The sequence below is a fragment of the Peromyscus maniculatus genome, chromosome 3 (assembly GCF_049852395.1).
Source record: "Peromyscus maniculatus bairdii isolate BWxNUB_F1_BW_parent chromosome 3, HU_Pman_BW_mat_3.1, whole genome shotgun sequence".
NCBI classification, from domain to species: domain Eukaryota; kingdom Metazoa; phylum Chordata; class Mammalia; order Rodentia; family Cricetidae; genus Peromyscus; species Peromyscus maniculatus.
The window spans coordinates 137791494-137810913 of record NC_134854.1 but is presented as its reverse complement, the minus strand read 5'-3'; the positions used below and the strand labels follow the sequence as shown (position 1 = coordinate 137810913).

The window sequence follows — 19420 nt, the reverse complement described above, 5'->3', positions numbered from 1 at the left end:
GAGAGGCCTCCAGGGCCAGCAGAAGCTTTCCGTCACCGGGAAAAGACCCTTCCTGGTAGACTTCCAGAGGACGCACTGGGAGCAGACTCTTGGGAGGCCGTGGCTCCATCTCCGCACGCACACACCTGAACTTGAATCCTCTTCATGCATTCTGGGCTCTCCATGTCTTCGCTAGTCATGGTAGAGGGTTTAATCAGGTAGCACAGCATCAGCTCCTGCAGAGAAACCGAGAAACCTCACTGTGCCAGCGCGTGAGGAGAGGAGCAGGCACCCCTGCCCGTCCCTGTACACCGATACACTGTGGTGTGCACTCACCGGGCACACCGCCTTCTGCCTAGATCTGACTCCTCTCTAAAGACCGGGTTTTACAATCATGGAGAGGATGTGAACATGTGTGAAGTACACAAGCTGATTACACGGCTAAGATGGAAAACACACACTCCATATGCTATCAGATGGGGGAGACAGGTTGGCTCAGACTCATGATTCCCCTGTCTCCACTTTCCAACTGCTGGGGTTACGGGCGTGTACACCATGCTCAAGCTGTACAAACAGCCTTACATTTATTTATTTTTTTTTTAGAATTTATTTATTTTTTATTTTATGTGCATTAGTGTATGTATGTCTGTGTGAGGGTGTCAGGTGCCCTGGAACTGGAGTTACAGACAGGTGTGAGCTGCCATGTGGGTGCTGGGAATTGAACCCAGGTCCGCTGAGCCATCTCTTCAGCCCCCCACCCCTTTTTTTTTTTGGTTTTTCAAGGCAGGGTTTCTCTGTGTAGCTTTGTGCCTTTCCTGTAACTTACTCTGTAGCCCAAGCTGGCCTCCAACTCAGAGATCCACCTGCCTCTGCCTCCTGAGTGCTGGGATTAAAGGCGTGTGCCACCAGCGCCCGGCATAACTTTACATTTTTTATTATTTTGTTTTTAATTATGTGTATGTCTTCATGCCTGTGTGTAGGTATGTGCATGTGAGTGCAGGTGCCTGTGGAGGCTGAAGAGGACATTGGATCTCCTGGAGCTGGAGTTATAGGCAGCTGTGAGCGGCCTGATGTGAGCGCTCTGGTCCTCTGGAATGAAGAGCAGTGTGAGCTTTGAGCCACTGGGCTCCAGTGACTTCAAAAAGCGAGAACAAAACAAAACAATCCTTTTTTTTTTTTGTTTGTTTGTTTATGTGTATGAGTGTGCCGTTGTGTACGTGTATGCCATGTGAGTGCAGGTGCCAACAGAGGCTAGAAGAAGGTGTCAGATCCTCTGGAGCTGGAGTTACAGGTGGTTGTGAGTGTCTGATGTGGATGCTGGGCTGAACTCAGGTCCTCTGCAAGAGCAGCAAGTGCTCTTACTCACGGGACCATCTCTCCGTTCCCCCCACATTCCCACCTTAAAAAGAACTTCTACTATGTTTAAGAGAAAAACAAAGGAACCACCTAAGTGACAGGCAAGGCTAAAGCTGTGCTACCTTAGAGACGTTCCCTGAGACTCTGCTCAAGGCGGCCAGCGACTTCCAGCTGAAAGGTCTGCGGAGGGACCCCTCAAAGTTGTCGTCCACGAGTTCAACGATGACAGAATAGCTGGAAGACAAGAGAGGCATCCTGAAGAGCCACAAAATCAACTTGTTCAGAGAGCAGTGTGTCTTACTAAAAACTACGAAGGATTTTACAGTGCCTGCTGCTAAAAGCCTAGACCCCTAAAGAGAATTACTAGTGACCAACAGCCTGAAGCCTGTAGGAACATGCCCTTTTTTTTTTTTTTTTTTTTTTTTTGGAGACAGGGTCTCACTATGTAGCCCTGGCTAGCCTGGAACTTGCTATGTAGACCAGGTTGGCCTCAAACCTATAGAGCTCTACCTGCCTTCTCCTCAGAGTGCTGGGGTTAAAGACATGTGCTACCACACTTGGCCAGGAATATGACTTTTTAAAGAGATATGTTTTATTTTTATAAGGATTATGTTTGGGCTGGAGAGATTGCTCAGTGGTTAAGAGCACGGACTGCTCTTCCAGAAGACCCAGGTTCAATTCCCAGCATCTGCATGGCAGCTCACGACTGTCTGTAATTCCAGTTACAGGGGATCTGACATCCTTATGCAGACAAAATACCAATGTATATAAAATAAAAATAAACTATTAAAAAAGTAGGCATAGGAATTTGCCTGCATGTGTTGTACACCATGTTCACGCCTGGTGTCTCTGGATGCCAGAAGAAGATATTGGACCCTCTGGTTGTGAGCCACCATAGGGGTGCTGGGAACTGAACCTGGGTCCTCGGGAAGAGCAGCCAGTGCTCTTAACCACTGAGTCAATCTCTCCAACCCCAGGAATATGACTTTTTTTTTTGAGATAGGGTTTCACCATGTAGCCCTGGCTGGCTCTCCTGGAACTTGCTTTGTAGACCAGGCTGGCCTTGAACTCAGAGATTCTCCTGCCTCTTCTTCCCAAGTGCTGGGATTACAGACGTGCACCACTATGATCACCTGGCTAGGAATATGACTTTTAATTGTTTCTGAGACACTGAAAATTAAACTTGAAGCCAGAAATTTCCTATGTTTTTTCAATTAATTTATTTAAAAAATGTCCAAACCTTGCGTGGTAAAATGGGGGGCCTTTCCGATACAGCACTGCAAAGAAGAGAAAGAGACGTTACGCCATCACAGCCAGGCCAGAGCAAAGCAAACACCCAGCTCTCTGCATGAGGGTACTCTGCTCTCTGCCCCGCAGCCTGGCTTCAGATCCAAACTCCTTCTCCCAGAAACAAAGAAGTTCGTCAGATCTGCCGCTCAAACCTCGACACCCCTTATCCACCCCACAAGCAACTCCCAGAGTTAAACACAAGGCATTTTTTTCGGCTTTCTTCTGGTGCTGGGGACAGAGTCCAGGGATTCACTCTGCCCAGCCCATACCCCTAGCCACAAGTGGGTCTCGTCTTTCTCCGTGTGTGTGTGTGTGTGTGTGTGTGTGTGTGTGTGTGTGTGTGTGTGTGTGTGTGTGAGACACGGTAGAAAGAACACGAAGTCCATAAAATGTACAGCATTTGTGATTTGTTCCAAATCAACCACACTCAGAGTGAGGGTGGGCCATGGCAGGTGTTGCACTGGAGACGAGCAAACCTCCGGGATATTTTCAGGGAAGTCAAGGGTCACTTCTCAGCCTTTTGGCTGCACAGGTGTAGAAGTCCAGGTCCTGGGGAGATGGCGCAGTGGTAAGAACACATGCTGTTTGAGTTTGAGGACCTGAGTTTCAATCCTCAGCACCACATAAAAGGTAGGTTATGGTTGCACATGCCTGGAACCCCAGCAGCAGGGGTGGAGAGGGCAGGGGTGTGGTGTGGTGGGGGGTGAGGTGGGAGGGGTGGGGTGGTAGGTGGATCCCAAGGGCTTGCTGGCCAGCCCAGCCAAAAGAGTGAGCTTCTGTTCTGGTTCACTGAGAAACCCTGTCTCAAGGCAATAAGGCAAAGAATGACAGAAGAAGCCACCTGACATCCTCCTCTGACCTGATGCACGCCCACCTGCAGTCACACGCGTGCATCACACACACACATTCACATGCATGGGCTGGCAAGATGTCTCAGCAGGTAAAAATGCTTGGTATGAATGCCCATACATTGTGTCCACACCATGGCACATGTGCCCATGCAAACCTGAGTTCATGCACACACTTATAAATAAAAACGAAAATAAACGAATAAATAGGAAAGAAATTCAGTCAAGAGGCTATAAAAGATCCACAACCACACACTCCACCCAGTTACCAGTCTGCCTTTCTCATGGGCCTCTGACACAGAGAGGGGTGAAGCCAGTCTGTAGAGATCAAAAAGAGCCTCTCACTGAAGGAGCCCGGGCCTAAGAACTGTAGACCTCAGGGACCCTTTAGAGGCAGGTACTGGCTAGCTGTCCACCATGCCCACCACTTCCTCCAGGCTCTCAGTCCCTGAGCATCCAGGCCTGGCCCTGCGCTGTGTCATGTGTCTTGAGCAGATCTGTGCTCAGCACTTAGTGAGTGATCCTGAGAGCCTGTACTGAAGATGGAGCAGCCGGCAGCCTGGGGCCCTGAGCACCTGTCAGAGTCCACCTGGAGCCAAGAGGAGACGCTCACTGGCTTTCAGGTAAAGTACGAGTGAACGCTACAATGAGCCCCCGGGCCTGACATTTACAAATGAACAATGAAATCTGTAAGTAACCACTCCTGCTGCCACATGCTGGTCCTGGGACACTGGCTGCCCCCTTGCTCCCCACTAGAGGAAAGTTCAAGGGAAGCTTGTTTCCCTTGAACAATGGACACACTTTCCTTTTTGAAGACAGAGGTTCTGGAGCCAGTTCAGGACCCCAAGGACACAGCAGAATCCCTTCATCTAGCCTGCCATTTCTAAGTCTATTTTTTGTGGTCACGTTGCCATCAGAGTACTCATTTCTTTTTTCTTTTTTTTTCCTCCCAGAGCTGAGGAACGAACCCAGGGCCTTGCGCTTGCTAGGCAAGCGCTCTACCACTGAGCTAAATCCCCAACCCCCTCATTTCTTATATACTGTGTTTCAGTATTCCTTACCTCAGTTCCCACCAAGTAAACATCCAAATACAGTCAGACATCTCTCTATGTTTTTGGGTACAGCAATGGGATGAAGGTGGACCCAGAAGCATTGCTTCCCGCCCAATCTCTGCCACCCCAGGTTGTGAGACTTTAGGCCAGTTACTGGCCTCTCTGCACTGGCTTCCAAGACTCTAAAATGAAGGCATGCTGGGCACAGTGGCACACACGCGTAATCCCAGCTAGGCAGGAAGCTGGGCCAGGAGGGTCATTCAACTGTGAGAGCAGCCTGGGCAATGTAGTGAAACTCCATTTCAAGATGCAAAACAAAAAATGAAGCACCCAAGGGTGATGCTTTAAGAAATGAAGGTCTTCTCTACCCCTTGAATCCATGTGTGGAACCAAATATGCATCTTCACCCCACATTCTGGGAGGCTCAATGCTCTGAGTAAATCATGGGTCACGTGGACACATCTCGGCCAGTCCTTTTCAGAAGTGCTCTATGAAGATGTTTCGTCAACATCACAAGATGGTGATAAGACAGAGCGCAGGCAAATTTAGAAACCAGCTGAGGTCACACAGGCAGTAGGAGGTAGAGCCGGCCGAGAGGCCAAGAGCTCTCTCTGTTACCCACACTGCCTTTCAACATACTGGACAGCCTTGCTTCAGTTCATGTTTCGATCTTAGGATGAGAATGGTGGAGACCTGCTAGGTAGGTAGAGTGGCTGTGACCACAGGAAGTCAAAAAGAAACAAAACAAGGCCACCCCCTGGCAAAGATGATCTGGGACCAGTACAGCTATCTTGAAACATCTCCAGCAACTTGACCCAGTCCACACCATCAGCCACGTGCATATCGTCTAGGATGGAAGAACAAAGGAGGCTTCTCCGAGAGGGATGGGCACATAGCAACCTACCAATCACTGTCCAGAAAGCAATCTCTGGGCCGCTGGTACCCCATGAAGACTATCCCACAATTCTAAGCAACTCTCTGGGGAGTTCAGCTGTGCCCCCTTGGAAAAGGGTCATCCCAGCCACGCTTGTGGACTGTTTTTACCCACCACAGAGGGTGGGGAGGGTCATGAGACCTCACCTGAGTGTCCAGCGCTCCCTACCACCTGTGGTACACAGCTCAGCCTTCATTACATGGGGAGGGGCTAGAGTATATAGTAGGCCTGGGAAGGCTAGGGTACAGGGTGGGTGGGGTCTACAGGGTGAGCCCTCATTCCTTCTGGGGTAAAGGCTTTCTCGGTGTGGCCTGTTGTGGGGAGGGAGCACCCACAGCACTGTAAGTAGCCCCAATAAACTGACTAGCTCCCCAGAGTAGACTTTGGTAGAACTGTCCCTCAGTTCCTCACCGGGACATTAGGGGAAGGGGTAGATACTGCTCATGTCTCTCTCTGGGAAAGAATTCTAGCAACACCAGGTTAAGCACAGCCTATTTTAGAGCATTACAATTTTTATTTATTTATTTTTTTATTTTTGAGACAAGGTTTCTCTGTGTAGCTTTGGAGCCTGTCCTGGAACTCACTATATAGACCAGGCTGGCCTTGAACTCACAGAGATCTGCCTGCCTCTGCTTCCTGAGTGCTGGAATTAAAGGCGTGCGCCACTACTGCCTGGCTTTAATTTTTTATTATATGGATGTTCTGCCTGCATGCGTTTTTGTGCACCACACGTGTGCTTGGTGTCCAACAGAGACTAGAAGAGGAAGTAAGAGTCTCTTGAACTGGAGTCACAGATGGTTGTTACTCACCATGGTGATGTTAGGAATCAGGTCCTCTGGAAGAGCAGCCAGTGCCCTGAACCACTGAGCCATCTCTCCAGTCCTAGCATTAAGAATTTTAAAGACTGCAATGCCTTCCTTTGGGTTATTTAAAATGCTGCAGAAACATATGGAACAAGCTATGACAGCCTCAAGCCCTCAAAGGCTGTAACTTTTCAGGCCCCTCAAATACCCTGAAATTTTTATCTGAGTCCCACAAACACTTCTGAAAAGCACTCAGGGGAACCCAAAGATAGATGGTAACTAACCTGGGTTCCTGATACCTACAGCTCCCAGGGGCTCTCATGGTGTTCCTGCACCCCAGGACTGCCTGTTTCCTCTTTTAATCAGAGAGCATCACTAATCTCGGAGGCTCCAAAATCTGAATTTTTTCCTTGTTGAGGAACAAAATCAAGGCCTCAAACACAAAAGGCCAAAGCCTTACCATCAAGCTCCGCCCCTGTCCCCAATCTGAAGCTTGCTGAATGCTGATAGGCCACAAGCAGAAACTTCAACACCATGAAGATATGCTTGTGCATCAAACCATTAAAAAGACGAAGAGAATTAAGTCCAGCCTAGTGTTTAAGGTAGGCACAAACCACAGGTCATGTCTGTGTTTAGACTTAAGATCCTTTGCCAAGAGACCTCATCCTGTAAGTGCCTGAAACCCAAAATGCTTCTGTGGTCAAGCATTTCAGATGAGGACTCTCCTGAGCCTCCACCAGACCCTCTGAACACAAGAAAAATATGAGCCAGTGCCTAGAAGCCATCTGGTTCCTCTACACACACGCGTCACTCGTGGTGAGTTGTCGGGCCCAGCTTCCCCAACCAGCTTCTCCTCCTTTTTGGTCCTTTTAGTCATTAGTAAGACAGCACTCGGAGGGTTCCACGAAAATCAGTCACTTCAAAGACTTCTCATCTCCCGAATCCCAGCTCTGGTCCTGGCCTGCCTCCCTTGGAAGCCATGTTCTCCACTCTTGCCTCTGCAGTTCCTGAGACCTGCTAAGCATCCCAAGCCTCTCTGCTTGCTGTTTGCTCTGCCCAGCAAGCCCTTCCCAGACACACAGCTCCCTCTCTCTATGCTCACAGCTCCCATGGGATCACTGGGAGGCAGTGACATGCACAAGTGCCTGTGAGCCTGCACATTAGAATCCAAAGCTGGAGAGTGCCTGGTCCTGGAACCCCCTCGGCAGGGTCCTGGAGGAAGGCGCTCACGTGGCACACAGAAGAGCCAAGGGCTGCCACAAGGAGTAAGTGTCACAGGGGTGTCCAGCACCAAAACTGACAGTGTGTGCTCAATGAACGACAGCTGGGCTATCACCACAGCTCCAGGACGCTCTTCTCTGGAGGATGAGGCGAGCAAAGCTCAGGCCTGACCCAAATCACACAAGCTCACGTCTGAGCTGCAGCACATGCCACACAACTCTCGTCTATGATCAGGAAAGCCTGCTCTGCCTGTAGGCTTCCCCAACACACTTCTTACTCCCGGGATGGAACCCATCCCATCCAAATACCCAGTATTTGTATCCAAATCATCACCATCACAGATAGCTAACCCAGGCAGAATGGGCTGACCCTGTCCTCGAATCTGCCACCCACGCCAAGAGCTACTCACACAGATCTGTTCCATACTTGAGCCCCACTTTGGGTACCCAGCCTTTGCTTCGGAAGTAGTGGTAGGCCATGTAGGTAGTCCTGAAGGTGGGCTGGACGGCAGTGAAGGCTTGCCAGAGCTTCACTATTGTTAAAGGTTCCTACAGTTGTTTTAAAAGAAGACATTAGTTTGCATGCATTCACTGCCACTCAGTGAGGGAGCAGACATCCGGATGAGCATGGCACCACAGCAGCAATGGAGACAAATGAGAAACCAGACCTACACTGCCTATGTGACAGGACCACCGCGTGTGGCTCCTCACAACACAGGTGCTGCTGTGGGTCGATCATGATCACTGTGAGCATCAAAAACAAAAAAACAAAACAAAACAAACCCCCAAGCAACCCTGGTAATTTGGGTCATGTGAACTTAATCACACTCTTTCCCCTTGCAGTGCTGGGTGTGCAAAACAGGGCCTCGTACACGCTGAGGCAAGTGTCCACACTGAGCTGCAGCCCAGCCCTCCCACATGTGTGCAGTTAAAAGTCTATGCACATATTGTTAAAGTTGTTTCTGTGGGTGGGGGGCACTGCCTTTTTGAGACAGAGTCTCACAATTGTAGCCCAGATTGGCCTTGAACTTGCAGTCTTCACGAATCTGCTTCCAAGTGCCACCAGAAAAAGTCTCCAGTGACCTGTGTGGCTCCCACCCGAGGCTCTTATTCATCTCTTCTGGAGCAGGACTTTAGAGAAGCCAGAAGAGGAAACACTGAGGCCGGGGTGCAGCTCAGTGAAGGAGCATGGACTCAGCACACATAGGCTCCAGGATCCATCCTCGGGAGAGGGAGAGGAAAAGCTAACACTTAGGAATGAGAAACAGCAAAGGACAAGGGGTCAGAGGCCATGTAAAAAGGTGGGAGGGTGGGGATCTGGGTAATGACATTCTAGGCAAAGGAACCAGTGTGAGGTGTTGGACCCAAGTGTAACAAGCCCACCAGAGCTTGTTGAAACCCACCACCCTTTAGTGAGCAGCTACTGCAATGTCAGGCCAGGCTCAGGAAAGTGAAAAATAATTTTGTAAGTGAAATTTTCATTAAAGGCCCAAAGATGATCCCTGCCTCCATCTTAGCTTTCAGACAGGAGAGTGGCCACCTGACTGACAGTGCAGTGGGATAACCCAGCTGTGCTCAGGCCACCTGACAGTGCAGTGGGATAACCCAGCTGTGCTCAGGCCACCTGACAGTGCAGTGGGATAACCCAGCTGTGCTCAGGCTACCTGAGAGTGCAGTGGGATAACCCAGCTGTACTCAGGCCACCTGACAGTGTAGTGGGATAATCCAGCTGTGCTCAGGCCACCTGACTAACAGTGCAGTGAGATAACCCAGCTGTGCTCAGGCCACCTGACAGTGCAGTGTGATAACCCAGCTGTGCTCAGGCCACCTGACTGACAGTGCAGTGAGATAACCCAGCTGTGCTCAGGCCACCTGACAGTGCAGTGGGATAACCCAGCTGTGCTCAGGCTACCTGACAGTGCAGTGAGATAACCCAGCTGTGCTCAGGCCACCTGACAGTGCAGTGGGATAACCCAGCTGTGCTCAGGCTACCTGACAGTGCAGTGGGATAACCCAGCTGTGTCCAGAGAGGGGCCTTGAACAGAACGAGAATGTTTTTCTAGGTTGCAGCAGAAAACAGTCAGAAGTAACTGGGTTGGTTTGGAAAGTGTCTTTCCTCGTTCCACTGCTTTGCGAAAGAATCAACCCTTTGGCTGGCTGGGGCTCAGTCGCTCTATAAGACACGCTCAGTTCAGCTCAGCCTAAGCTTTAATTCCACAAATAGGGCTGGGCCACAGCTCACTGGTAGAGCAGGTGCTTAGCGACAATGTCCAGTGACAGCCTGCCGCCTCTTCGTCTGCCTAGAGGTCAGCAAAAACCCCGGCCAAGGTGAAACCACAGACTGCAAAGTCACCCAGATATGGGTTTACTAGCCACTTCTAACCACACTAGCCAGGTGGCCTTGGCCGAGTTACTTATTTTCTCTGAGCCTCAGTGAGCTTGTTAACACAGCTCCTACTAAGAGGCAAAAAGGACTGGAAACAGCACAGTCAAGCTGGGCGCCATGGCTCACACATGGAATTCTAGCACTTGGTGTGTTCCGGCCCTGCCTAGGCTACAAATGGAGCTCTTGATTCAAAAACAAAAGCAAAGGACTGGAGAGATGGCTCAGTGGTTAAATAAGAGAACCAGTCCATTCCCAGCTCCCGCATGGCCGCTCATGACTGTCTGTGCTCTAGTTCAGGAGATCCAATGCCCTCTCTGGCCTCTGTGGACACCACACATGAACGGGCTGCACAAACATGCAGGCAAATGCCTATACACATAAAAATCAAACAAACCAACCCAGTGAATTTAAAGGGTCTGCACAGCATGTGTAGGAACTATGCAGTGGTGACTTTGATTATTTTTGCAGCTCTAGGCATGGATCAAGGCCTCAGACATGGCAAGCAGACACTGCTCCTGAGCTGCACCCAGCCTGCAGCTCTGCTTTTTGTGGTGATTTTAGAACCATCCGGAGACAGTATTCTTGTATAACAAGCTGTACTTCCGCAGGTTCTGAGAAAGACACAATCTAAAAGGTCACCCTGGTTTGTGCCTGAACGGCTTCCGTTGAGGCTCCAAACCCAAAGCTTACAGGAAAAAGGCAATTCCTATTTTTTTTTTTTTCAGTCAAAGTCGACACATTTGTATTAAAGCTCCCTGGGAAGGGGTTCAACCTACTGTCAACAGGGGAACGGTGAGATTATAGGCATACAGAACTTACCTTCTCATAGTAAATACTTAAACATCCCAGGGCGTAGGCCAGGAAGAAAGCCTAGAACAAAGCAGGGAAAAGTCCTCATTAGAAGCATGCTGCTCTCCTAGGGCAGGCATGGAAGCCACCTCCTCACACGCCCTCGGTTCACCCCAGCATCACCCAGCAGAAATAAAAATAGCTTTCTGACAAAGCCAGCATGCTTCCAAACGCTAATCCAACCCCAACAGCCACGTGCTGTGGCCTCTGTCCCGGGCAGTCAGTATGGTCAACTATGACCCTCAGGTCTCAGGTGCCCAGGAGATGGGGTGGTGGGCGGTACTAAAAGATGGCTCGTTGACACTGGGTTACTCTGTATTTTATTGACTGCAATGCTGCAGACCCAGGCCCTCCTGCAGGCCTGAGCTACCCTACCAGACCACACCCAACCTGACTTTTCTAACATCCAAGTATCCAAAAAGACAAGAGACATGCTTCCCCAAATAATTACAAATGGTCCCTGCCTCCAGGTGCACAGCAGAGGGGTTTTTGAGTACAAACAGGACTTGGCTTTTTTCTTCACTGTCCCCTCCTGTCCCAACCTGGTGTACAAGTGGCAACAAGGGGCCAGAAAGCTGAAAGGTGCAGAAGTGTCCAGGGATGAGAGGGTGCAGGGCCTAGCACCTGGGTGACCTCCTGAGAACCACCCACAGCCACTGGACACTGATGTTCTCCACAGCTGCGGCTCTTCAAGGCTGTCTGGAGGTCCTGGGTCTCACCTCAAAACTATCGCCTCATTTGTGCTCTTGCTAGTTGGGGAGGACACAGGTAGAGACAGAAAAGCCCAAGGCCTGCAGTGAGACCATGGCAGAGCCCATCACAGCCAGACCTCACTGTGATCTGCAAAACAGGACTCAATATTCTTAGTTTGGAAAATGTTGTGGAATATTAGTTTGAAATGTGTTACATTCGTTTATGCTGTGGAATATTTGTTTAATGATGCAAAGAAAGATGTGTTGCATTCTTTTATGTTGCATTTGTTTAACTCTGTGAAGCTGTGTTACTGTGCCTGCCTAAAACACCTGATTAGTCTAAGAAAGAGCTGAACAGCCAATAGTGAGGCAGGAGAAAGGATAGGCGGGGCTGGCAGTCAGAAAAAATAGAGGAAGAGATGAGAAGAGAAGGGGAGAAGGGAGAAAAGGAGAAGGAGAGGAGGACTCCATGGGTCAGTCACCCAGCCACCCAGCCACCCAGCCACCCAGCCACCCAGCCAGCCATGGAGTAAGAAGTAAAGAAAGGAATAAAGAAGAGAAAGGTAGAAGCCCAGAGGCAAAAGGCAGACGAGATAATTTAAGAAAAGCTGGCTAGAAACAAGTCAAGCTAACGCCAGGCATTTATAAGTAATAAGTCTCTGGGTATTTACTTGGGATCTGTGTGGTGTGCCCCCAAAGAGCAAAGAGGTAAAAAAACAGCAACAAAACAACAACAACAACAACAACAAAAAAAAACTACAGGAAAAGTTATTTTTCATAAAAAATACTATTTAGAGCAGATGTGGTAGCTCAGTGCTGCTCCCAGAATATGGCCAGCTCTTCCCACTCTTGCTCTCTGCCATGTCAATGGTCCTTTCCGCACACAGGCTCAAGCAACTCTTTTCCTGTCTCCTCCAGAGAGCACTTGCTTTTGTCTGGAAATGTCTTTCATCCATAGACCTCCCTGAGGAGAAGACCAAATCAGGCAGATCAGAGTGATGCTGTCCCTCAGCCTATAGGACAGTCCAGCTCCACTTTGGTGAGGGCTCAATGCCTATTGTCTTAGCTTATGCCCAGGCAGCTAGATCCCCTGGGGGTTCTGCACCTGCCTCAGCTTGCTTCTCCAGGGGCCTGCATGTCCCAAGGCTGGTCTAGTTCTCTCAGTGTTGCCCACAGCCCTACAGGCCTCCTACAACCTTGCCTTGGCCGAACTCTTCATTACCTTTCCTAACACTAAATACTGTAGTTTTTGGATAGACCAGGGTGACCAGAAACACCATGGAAAAGATAAAGCTCCAGGTGATAAGTTCCCTTCATTTTGCCAAATTTGCATTTCTTGGGTCAGAATGGTACAATTAAAAAAAAAATCAGCCTCAAAGGATCAGAATGGAGATAGAATAAGGTCTAGCAGACTTAATTCAAGCTTTCACTGAGGTGGTTTAAATTGATTTTATTTTATGTGTATCGGTGTCTTGCCTGCATGTATGTGTGTGCCAAGGACCCAAGGAGGCCAGAAGAGGGTGTCAGATCCCCGGGAACTGGGGCCACCACATGGGTAATGGGAACAGAACTTGGGTCCTCTTGAGGTTAAGAGCCAGTGCTCTTAACCATTCATTCTCTCTCCCATCTCACCGAGGCATTTTTGTTTGGAATCAAATCCTCACGAAGCTGACATCACCAGCAAGCTCTCTCTTTTAGGTGCGGAGGGGGAGGTGAACCTGTGACAGTTTTTCCATCACACGGCTTATTCCAGTTAGAGCCCACAGCGCTGGAAAACCAGCTCTCAAAGGCAGGCCTCTCTGAAGCTTTGCAGCAGCCTTGCTCAGTCATCACATGACTCCTTAAAGACCCAGAGAGCGTGAGCGTGCGAGAGAGAGAGAGAGAGAGAGAGAGAGAGAGAGAGAGAGAGAGAGAGAGAGAGAGAGCGTGCGTGAGCGTGTGAGAGAGAGCACATTATCAGCCAAGCGGTGGTCTGCCATGGCATGGTTCAAGAGCAGGACAGGGAAGAAGCCACTGTCTGCGTTACGGCTGTCAGTGTCCACCAGAGGAAAAGGCAAAAGCCACTCACGTGACGCAGTCACTGCGAATTCTTCTTCATTTATGACGGGTGTCAACAATTTAGAGAGAACTAGCTGTGGGGGAGGGAATGAAGGCTGACTGGGCACCTGCCGGGGAAGACGTGCGCATGCGCCTTTGATTTGCGTCATGTTAATGTGATATCTGATCCTGAACATGAACTCAGAACTGTTACACTGAGTAAGAGAAAGGGAGTGTATCTGTAACACCCGCCTCCCACCTTTTCCCTTAAGCTTTCCCTTAGCAAGCTGCATGCTTCTACAAGCTACAATCAAACCAAATTTCACTGCTCATTTTAAATTTAGAGGAAAAAGCAGACAAACAAAAGCACCTGCCATTTTGTGTCAGGACAACAGAGAGAATCAGAAATAAAACTGGGGCCATGTCGCACCCATGGTGAGAGATGAGCACGTAGTTGCACGCCTTCCAGGAGAGGTAGCTGACACACGCCATGTCTCATTTGATCGTCACTCTAACCGTCTGGGGGAAACAGCCTGGGACGTCACCATCAGAAAACTGAGGAATGCCACCTTTCCTGTGCTATGTTGATGAGGCCAGTCTTTTCTCCTGTAGTACAAATCTTAAATGGCCTTATTAATAAAACAAACCCAGGAGCCAGGTACTGGGGTAAATTCTGAAAGATCAGAGAAACAGAATAAGCCACAGCTAACCTCACCTCGCCAATTCCTCAGCCAATCTTGTTTCCTCAAACTGAAAGCCTCTGAGTCTTCATCTGAATGGATCTCAGCTGAACTGCTCCTAAAAGCCTAAAAGCTTAACAGAGGCTACTTCCTGGTTTTCACGCCTTATATACTTTTCTGCTTTCTGCAATCACTTACTGGGATTAAAGGTGTGTGTCACCATGCCTGGCTGTTTCCAGTGTGGCTTTGAACTCACAGAGATCCGGATGGATCTCTGCCTCCAGAATGCTAGGATTAAAGGTGTGTGCGCCACCATTTTCTGGCCTCTGTGTCTATCTAGCCGCTGTTCTGTTCTCTGACCCCAGATAAATTTATTAGGATGCACAATATATTGGGGAACACAGTATCACTACGTTCTCCCTACTTATCTTTCCTGTTTTTTTGAGACAGGGTTTCACTGTGTATCCCTGTCTGACCTGGAACTTGATATGTACATCAAGCTGACCTGGAATTCACCTTGCTTCTGCCTCCCAGGGCTGGACTTAAAGGTGTGGGCTACCATGCTCAGACCCATTTATCTTTGTCTCTTACTTCACTTATCTTTAATGTGGAGGGGAGCAAAGCCAGGGGTGCAGGCATGCTAAGCAAATGCTGGGCCATGGAGTTATGATCTCGACCACCGTTATCTTATCTATTGCCATTTCTCATTGGCAGCTCACAGCAAATGCTTCGGAGTTCAGGCTGTCGAGTCAGATGGCTCAGGTCCAAGTACTGATCTTGAGCAAGAAATTTAACCAGCCTGAGGTTCAGTTTCTTCCCCAGAGAGATCACAACAGGATCTAGGGTGATATGAGGACTTGAGATAATACACAAATCAGTCAGAATCACTGAGACCATGCACACGGAACTGAAGACCAGCGCACACACTATCCCATTGTTCTCATTGTGTGTGACTTCCTCTTGAGGCCTGGAGCTGAGCCCATGTAATTATGGGCCAATGAGAGCCACCACTGTGGCTGTTCTCTGGAGCAGGTGATGCAGGTGAAGCAGGAGCTCCCTTCCTCCGCCCCAACTGCAGATTCCCAGAAGAACAGGGAGGAAGAGGTTTTTTTCCTGCTCACATCTCCAGCACCTACCCTGCCCTGCCCTGCCCGACACACAGGAGGTCCTCTGGACACGCTGGCTGAACAAAGGACCACATTAGGAGGGACACCCCTACTGTGCATCATTCCTCCAAGGTCCCACCAGCCTCCTTTCCCCCAACAGTCTGCCATAGGGCTTACATGAAGGCTTTCACCGCCTAAGGACAGTTACTGTGTGCAAAGGATAGAGAAATCATGGTGCACATGAACAATGGGATTTCATTCGACCAGAAAGAAAAATGAAATTATATGTTTGCACGAAAATGGAGATCATTATGTGAAGCAAAATAAGTCAGGCTCAGAAGGCCAAATTCTGCAGGTTTCCCCCCCTCAAATGCAGAATCTATATTTGAATTTATGTGTGTTGGCCGTAAAAATAGAAAGGATACTGTGAGAGGAGGACGAGATCTTCAGGGAGGGGGGTGGGAAGAAAAGAAGGTAATGGGATCCAGATGGGAGCAGGGGGTGTGTTTATCTGAGGGCAGCAAGGGCAGTGAGATGGGAACAAGGGGTGGGGTAGTACAGAGAAGGGCCCGATGAGATGAGAATGGAAATATAATATATTGACACACATGTACGAACATATAATGAGTCATACTTTGTATGCTAACTTAAATTTTTAGGTAAAAAAAGCCAAATCTATGTGAAATGGTTACAATGTCGAAGTGAAATAATTACGGCAATCGTTTAAGTTAGATTTAATTTGCATCTGTGTGTGGTGTTTGCTAGTTAAATGATTTCTGAAACTTCAGTTTGCACCTTTGTCTTCAGTGCTGGGGTCTATAGGGAAGGAGCCAGGGCCCTGGAGGCCCTAGCAAATCTCTCCACCACTGATTTATAGCTCTAGCCCTGGCATGCAATCTGTATGTCAGTTTCTTACAAGACCTTATTCACTGGGCAAAGCTAAATACTTAAGTGAAATGATTTAGCTTTGGGCTTTTTGTTTGTTTGTATTACCTGTGAGATGGGTCTCATGTAGCCCAGGCTGGCGGTAAACTTTCAACTCCTGACCTTTTTGTCTCCACTTCCCAAGCACTGAGGTTACAGGCATGTGCCTCCACACCTGGCACAGCTTCTTTAAGGGCCCTGAATGTGTTTAGCATACACTAGGAGGCAGGATTACCGTCTTTCCTCACGGTTAATGAGCTGTCCAAACACTGCAGACCCACTGTCTTTTCCTCACTGATAGGAAATGAAATCCCATCTACAGACGGTCTGTTTTATTCTCTTTGGGCCAATCTCTTATTCTTACACTTTTAACTATTCTAACCTTATCATGTCTTTTCCTACCAGTTACAATGACACTTGTCCTTTAAATTCTTTGGTTCTTGGACTGGGGCAGCTCAGCGGCAGAGCTCTTGCCCAGCATAGACAAAGCCCTGGCTTGGGCCCCCCAGCAGAAGTGGGAGCAGCACTTCCTCATGATCCCAGAAGAAGTTTAGGAACCAACACAGGGAAGAGCAAAGCCACGCTCCTCTCTTCCTGCTGGTTCACGAGCATGGTCTGAGCAAAGTGGACCCTCAGAGCCCAGGGGAAGTTCTTACATGAGTACACACCGAAGCTGGCGTTAAATGTGGGGATGGAGGAAAATCTGAGCTCTTTAAAAAGTCATTCAAAAGGTTGTGGTGGAAGTATTTTTACAGTTAGGGTCAATATTTTAATAGTAATAAAAGTGATCACAAATTGTAGCTACTCAAATCGATGGAGTGTGACGCTTGGAATCACAACTACTGATACCAAGGTGGGGGAAAGGTAGCAGAGAATAGAGAGTCCGGGCTTATTTCATTTTGCCTCAGCCTCTCCTGTCCAAGACAGTAAAAATGTTCTTTTATCCAGCACAGAGGTCACACATGCCTATTTGGTGCAAAAAAAAAAAAAAGTGGCTTGGATTGGATAATGGAAACTTGAACTTTTAATTAATTTAAATTTTAATTAATTTAAATTAAAGTAGTCACATGAGGCCAGTGGCTACTGAATTTCAGGGTAAACTATCAGCCTCAGGTGAAAAAATAAAAGATAAGGTGATACCCCAATACTCCTTCCCACTCAGCTTTGTATCACTGGCCTTCCTGCAGGGAAGGAGAGGCAGGGACCAGGGCCCAGGGACTGGAGGGTTACAGACAGCCCTGAAATGACCACGTGGAAGAAATCTCCAGAGACCCTCCTGTCCGTCAAGAGCTGTGGTGCTGCAGAGCTACCTGAAAAGCCCAGGGGGGCCACTGCCTCCCCCAGCAGGAAGACAGTCTGCGTGCAGAGCGGATGGGGGCAAGGAAGAGGGCGCAACCCAGTGGGACCACGAGCTAGAGGAACACATCAGGGGGGCAGCGTGATGTCGTTTTGAGAAGGACATTTCTGAATGTGGCTGATTCAGTGAGGGGAGCACACTGAGTGATTCTGCAGAAGGAAGTGACTGGAATCAACTCACTCACTTGGAAGTCAGTACGTGATCAGACTCACATGGCGTACTAAAAACAGGAGGTTCTGCAGTTTAGAAAACTTTAGTTCTCTCTCCCACTTTTTTTTTTTTTAAATAAGGAGTCTGACTATGCTGTCCAAGCTTTGAATTTTGGGGCTCACATGATCACCCTTCAGTCTCCCAAGTACTGGGACCACAGGCACATGTGGCCACACTAGATGGAGTGTGTATTTTTCTTCTCTCTCTCTCTCTCTCTCTCTCTCTCTCTCTCTCTCTCTCTCTCTCTCTCTCTCTCTCCCTCTCTCTCTCTCTCTCTCTCTCTCTCCAGTACTGGGGATTGACCCAGGGCTTTGTGAATCTCAGGCAGGTCTCTGTCAAAGACCTTCATCCTCAGCCTGAGTTACACACTTCAAATAAATGAACTGGTATGCTAATTACATCTTAATTTTTAAAAAGCTGATGAAAATTAGCTGGGCATGGTGATGCACACCTTTAATCCCAGCACTCAGGAGGCTGTTAGGGGGATCTGTGTGTTTGAGGCCAGCTGTCTATATAATGAGTTCTTAGGCAGCCAGAGCTACACCATGACACCCTGCTTCAAAACAAAGAATATTCTAAACTCCACACTATTCTGAGAAAAGGACTTAAGTTGGATGTGATGATATACGCCCAAATCCCAGCATATTTGAGGCAGGAGAGCTGTAAATTCAGGCTAGCCTGGGCTATGTAGCAAGAACCTATCTAAAAAAAAAGAAGAAAAAAGAGGAGGAGGGGGAAAAGGGAGTGGGGGGATGAGCTCATACAAACCCCTTAAATGCTCAAAGCTCCTATTCTTTCCTTGCTGAGGATTTGAACCCAGGGCTTTCACACACCATTTTAGTGATTTCACTGAGCTACAGCCCAGCTCCAACACACTCTCAGAACTGATGAAAGAGGATCAGCATCCTGGCAGGAATTTCAATATTTAGTTTCTATACAGAACTGCTCTCCGAGTAGGGTTCAGGTACACAGGTGCCCAGGGCTGAGTGAGCAAGATGCATACATACCTCTTCTAGGCTGAGCTGCAGATACTCAAAGATCCTGTATGGATTTCTTCTGCACACCAGTCTCTTTCTTTGCAGCAACTACAAAGAAAGGAAGAAGAGAATCAACTACCTGGGCACCGGTGAGCACCACCTGTCATGAAGACTGAATCCCCAAACATTTTTTGATAAATTCAATGCTATAAGCTGTTGAGTAAAATAACCTTCATGGAAAAGGATTGTGGTGATATATTGTGTACCTTAATAAAATTTGCCTGAAGATCAGAGAACAGAACAAGCCACTAGATTAAACATGGATGCCAGGCAGTGGTGGCACACACCTTTAATCCCAGTACTTGGGAGTCACAGGCCTTTAATCCCAGCCCTAGGAAGGAAGTAATATGGCTGGGCGGAGAAAGGTCTATAAGGCCTGAGGAGACCGGAACAAAGCCCCTTTTCGGCTGGAGCTTTTTCAGGCTGAGGAGTCCTGGAGGGGAGACGTGGCAGGGGCTTGTTCCTCTGTCTCTCTGATCTTTCAGTATTTACCCCAACATCTGGCATGGGTTTTTTTTTTTATAAGACCACTGAGCAATTCGTGTTACAAAGGATGGTCTGATTTCCTCTGCTAGCACTGTCCTGTGGACTGTCCCTGCAGATGGGACAGCTCCACTGTCGACACAGTGTCTTCCACTCACAAGCTGTGATCTGTTCTTA

The 19420-nt window shown here is 48.5% G+C and overlaps 1 protein-coding gene across 7 annotated transcripts in view; it reads right to left on the bottom strand.

Moving 5' to 3' along the window:
- Tsen2 (tRNA splicing endonuclease subunit 2) overlaps positions 1-19420 on the bottom strand; it is a 48700-nt gene that overhangs the window by 1285 nt on the left and 27995 nt on the right. For all 7 annotated transcript variants that reach the window (XM_042273868.2, XM_042273867.2, XM_076567640.1 and 4 more), the window contains 6 exons: positions 18731-18808; positions 10688-10738; positions 7893-8031; positions 2576-2612; positions 1458-1569; positions 126-215 (listed from right to left, as the gene is read on the bottom strand). In XM_042273868.2, coding sequence (XP_042129802.2) covers positions 126-215; positions 1458-1569; positions 2576-2612; positions 7893-8031; positions 10688-10738; positions 18731-18808 — 507 coding nt within the window. The remainder of the gene's footprint in view (positions 1-125; positions 216-1457; positions 1570-2575; positions 2613-7892; positions 8032-10687; positions 10739-18730; positions 18809-19420) is intronic.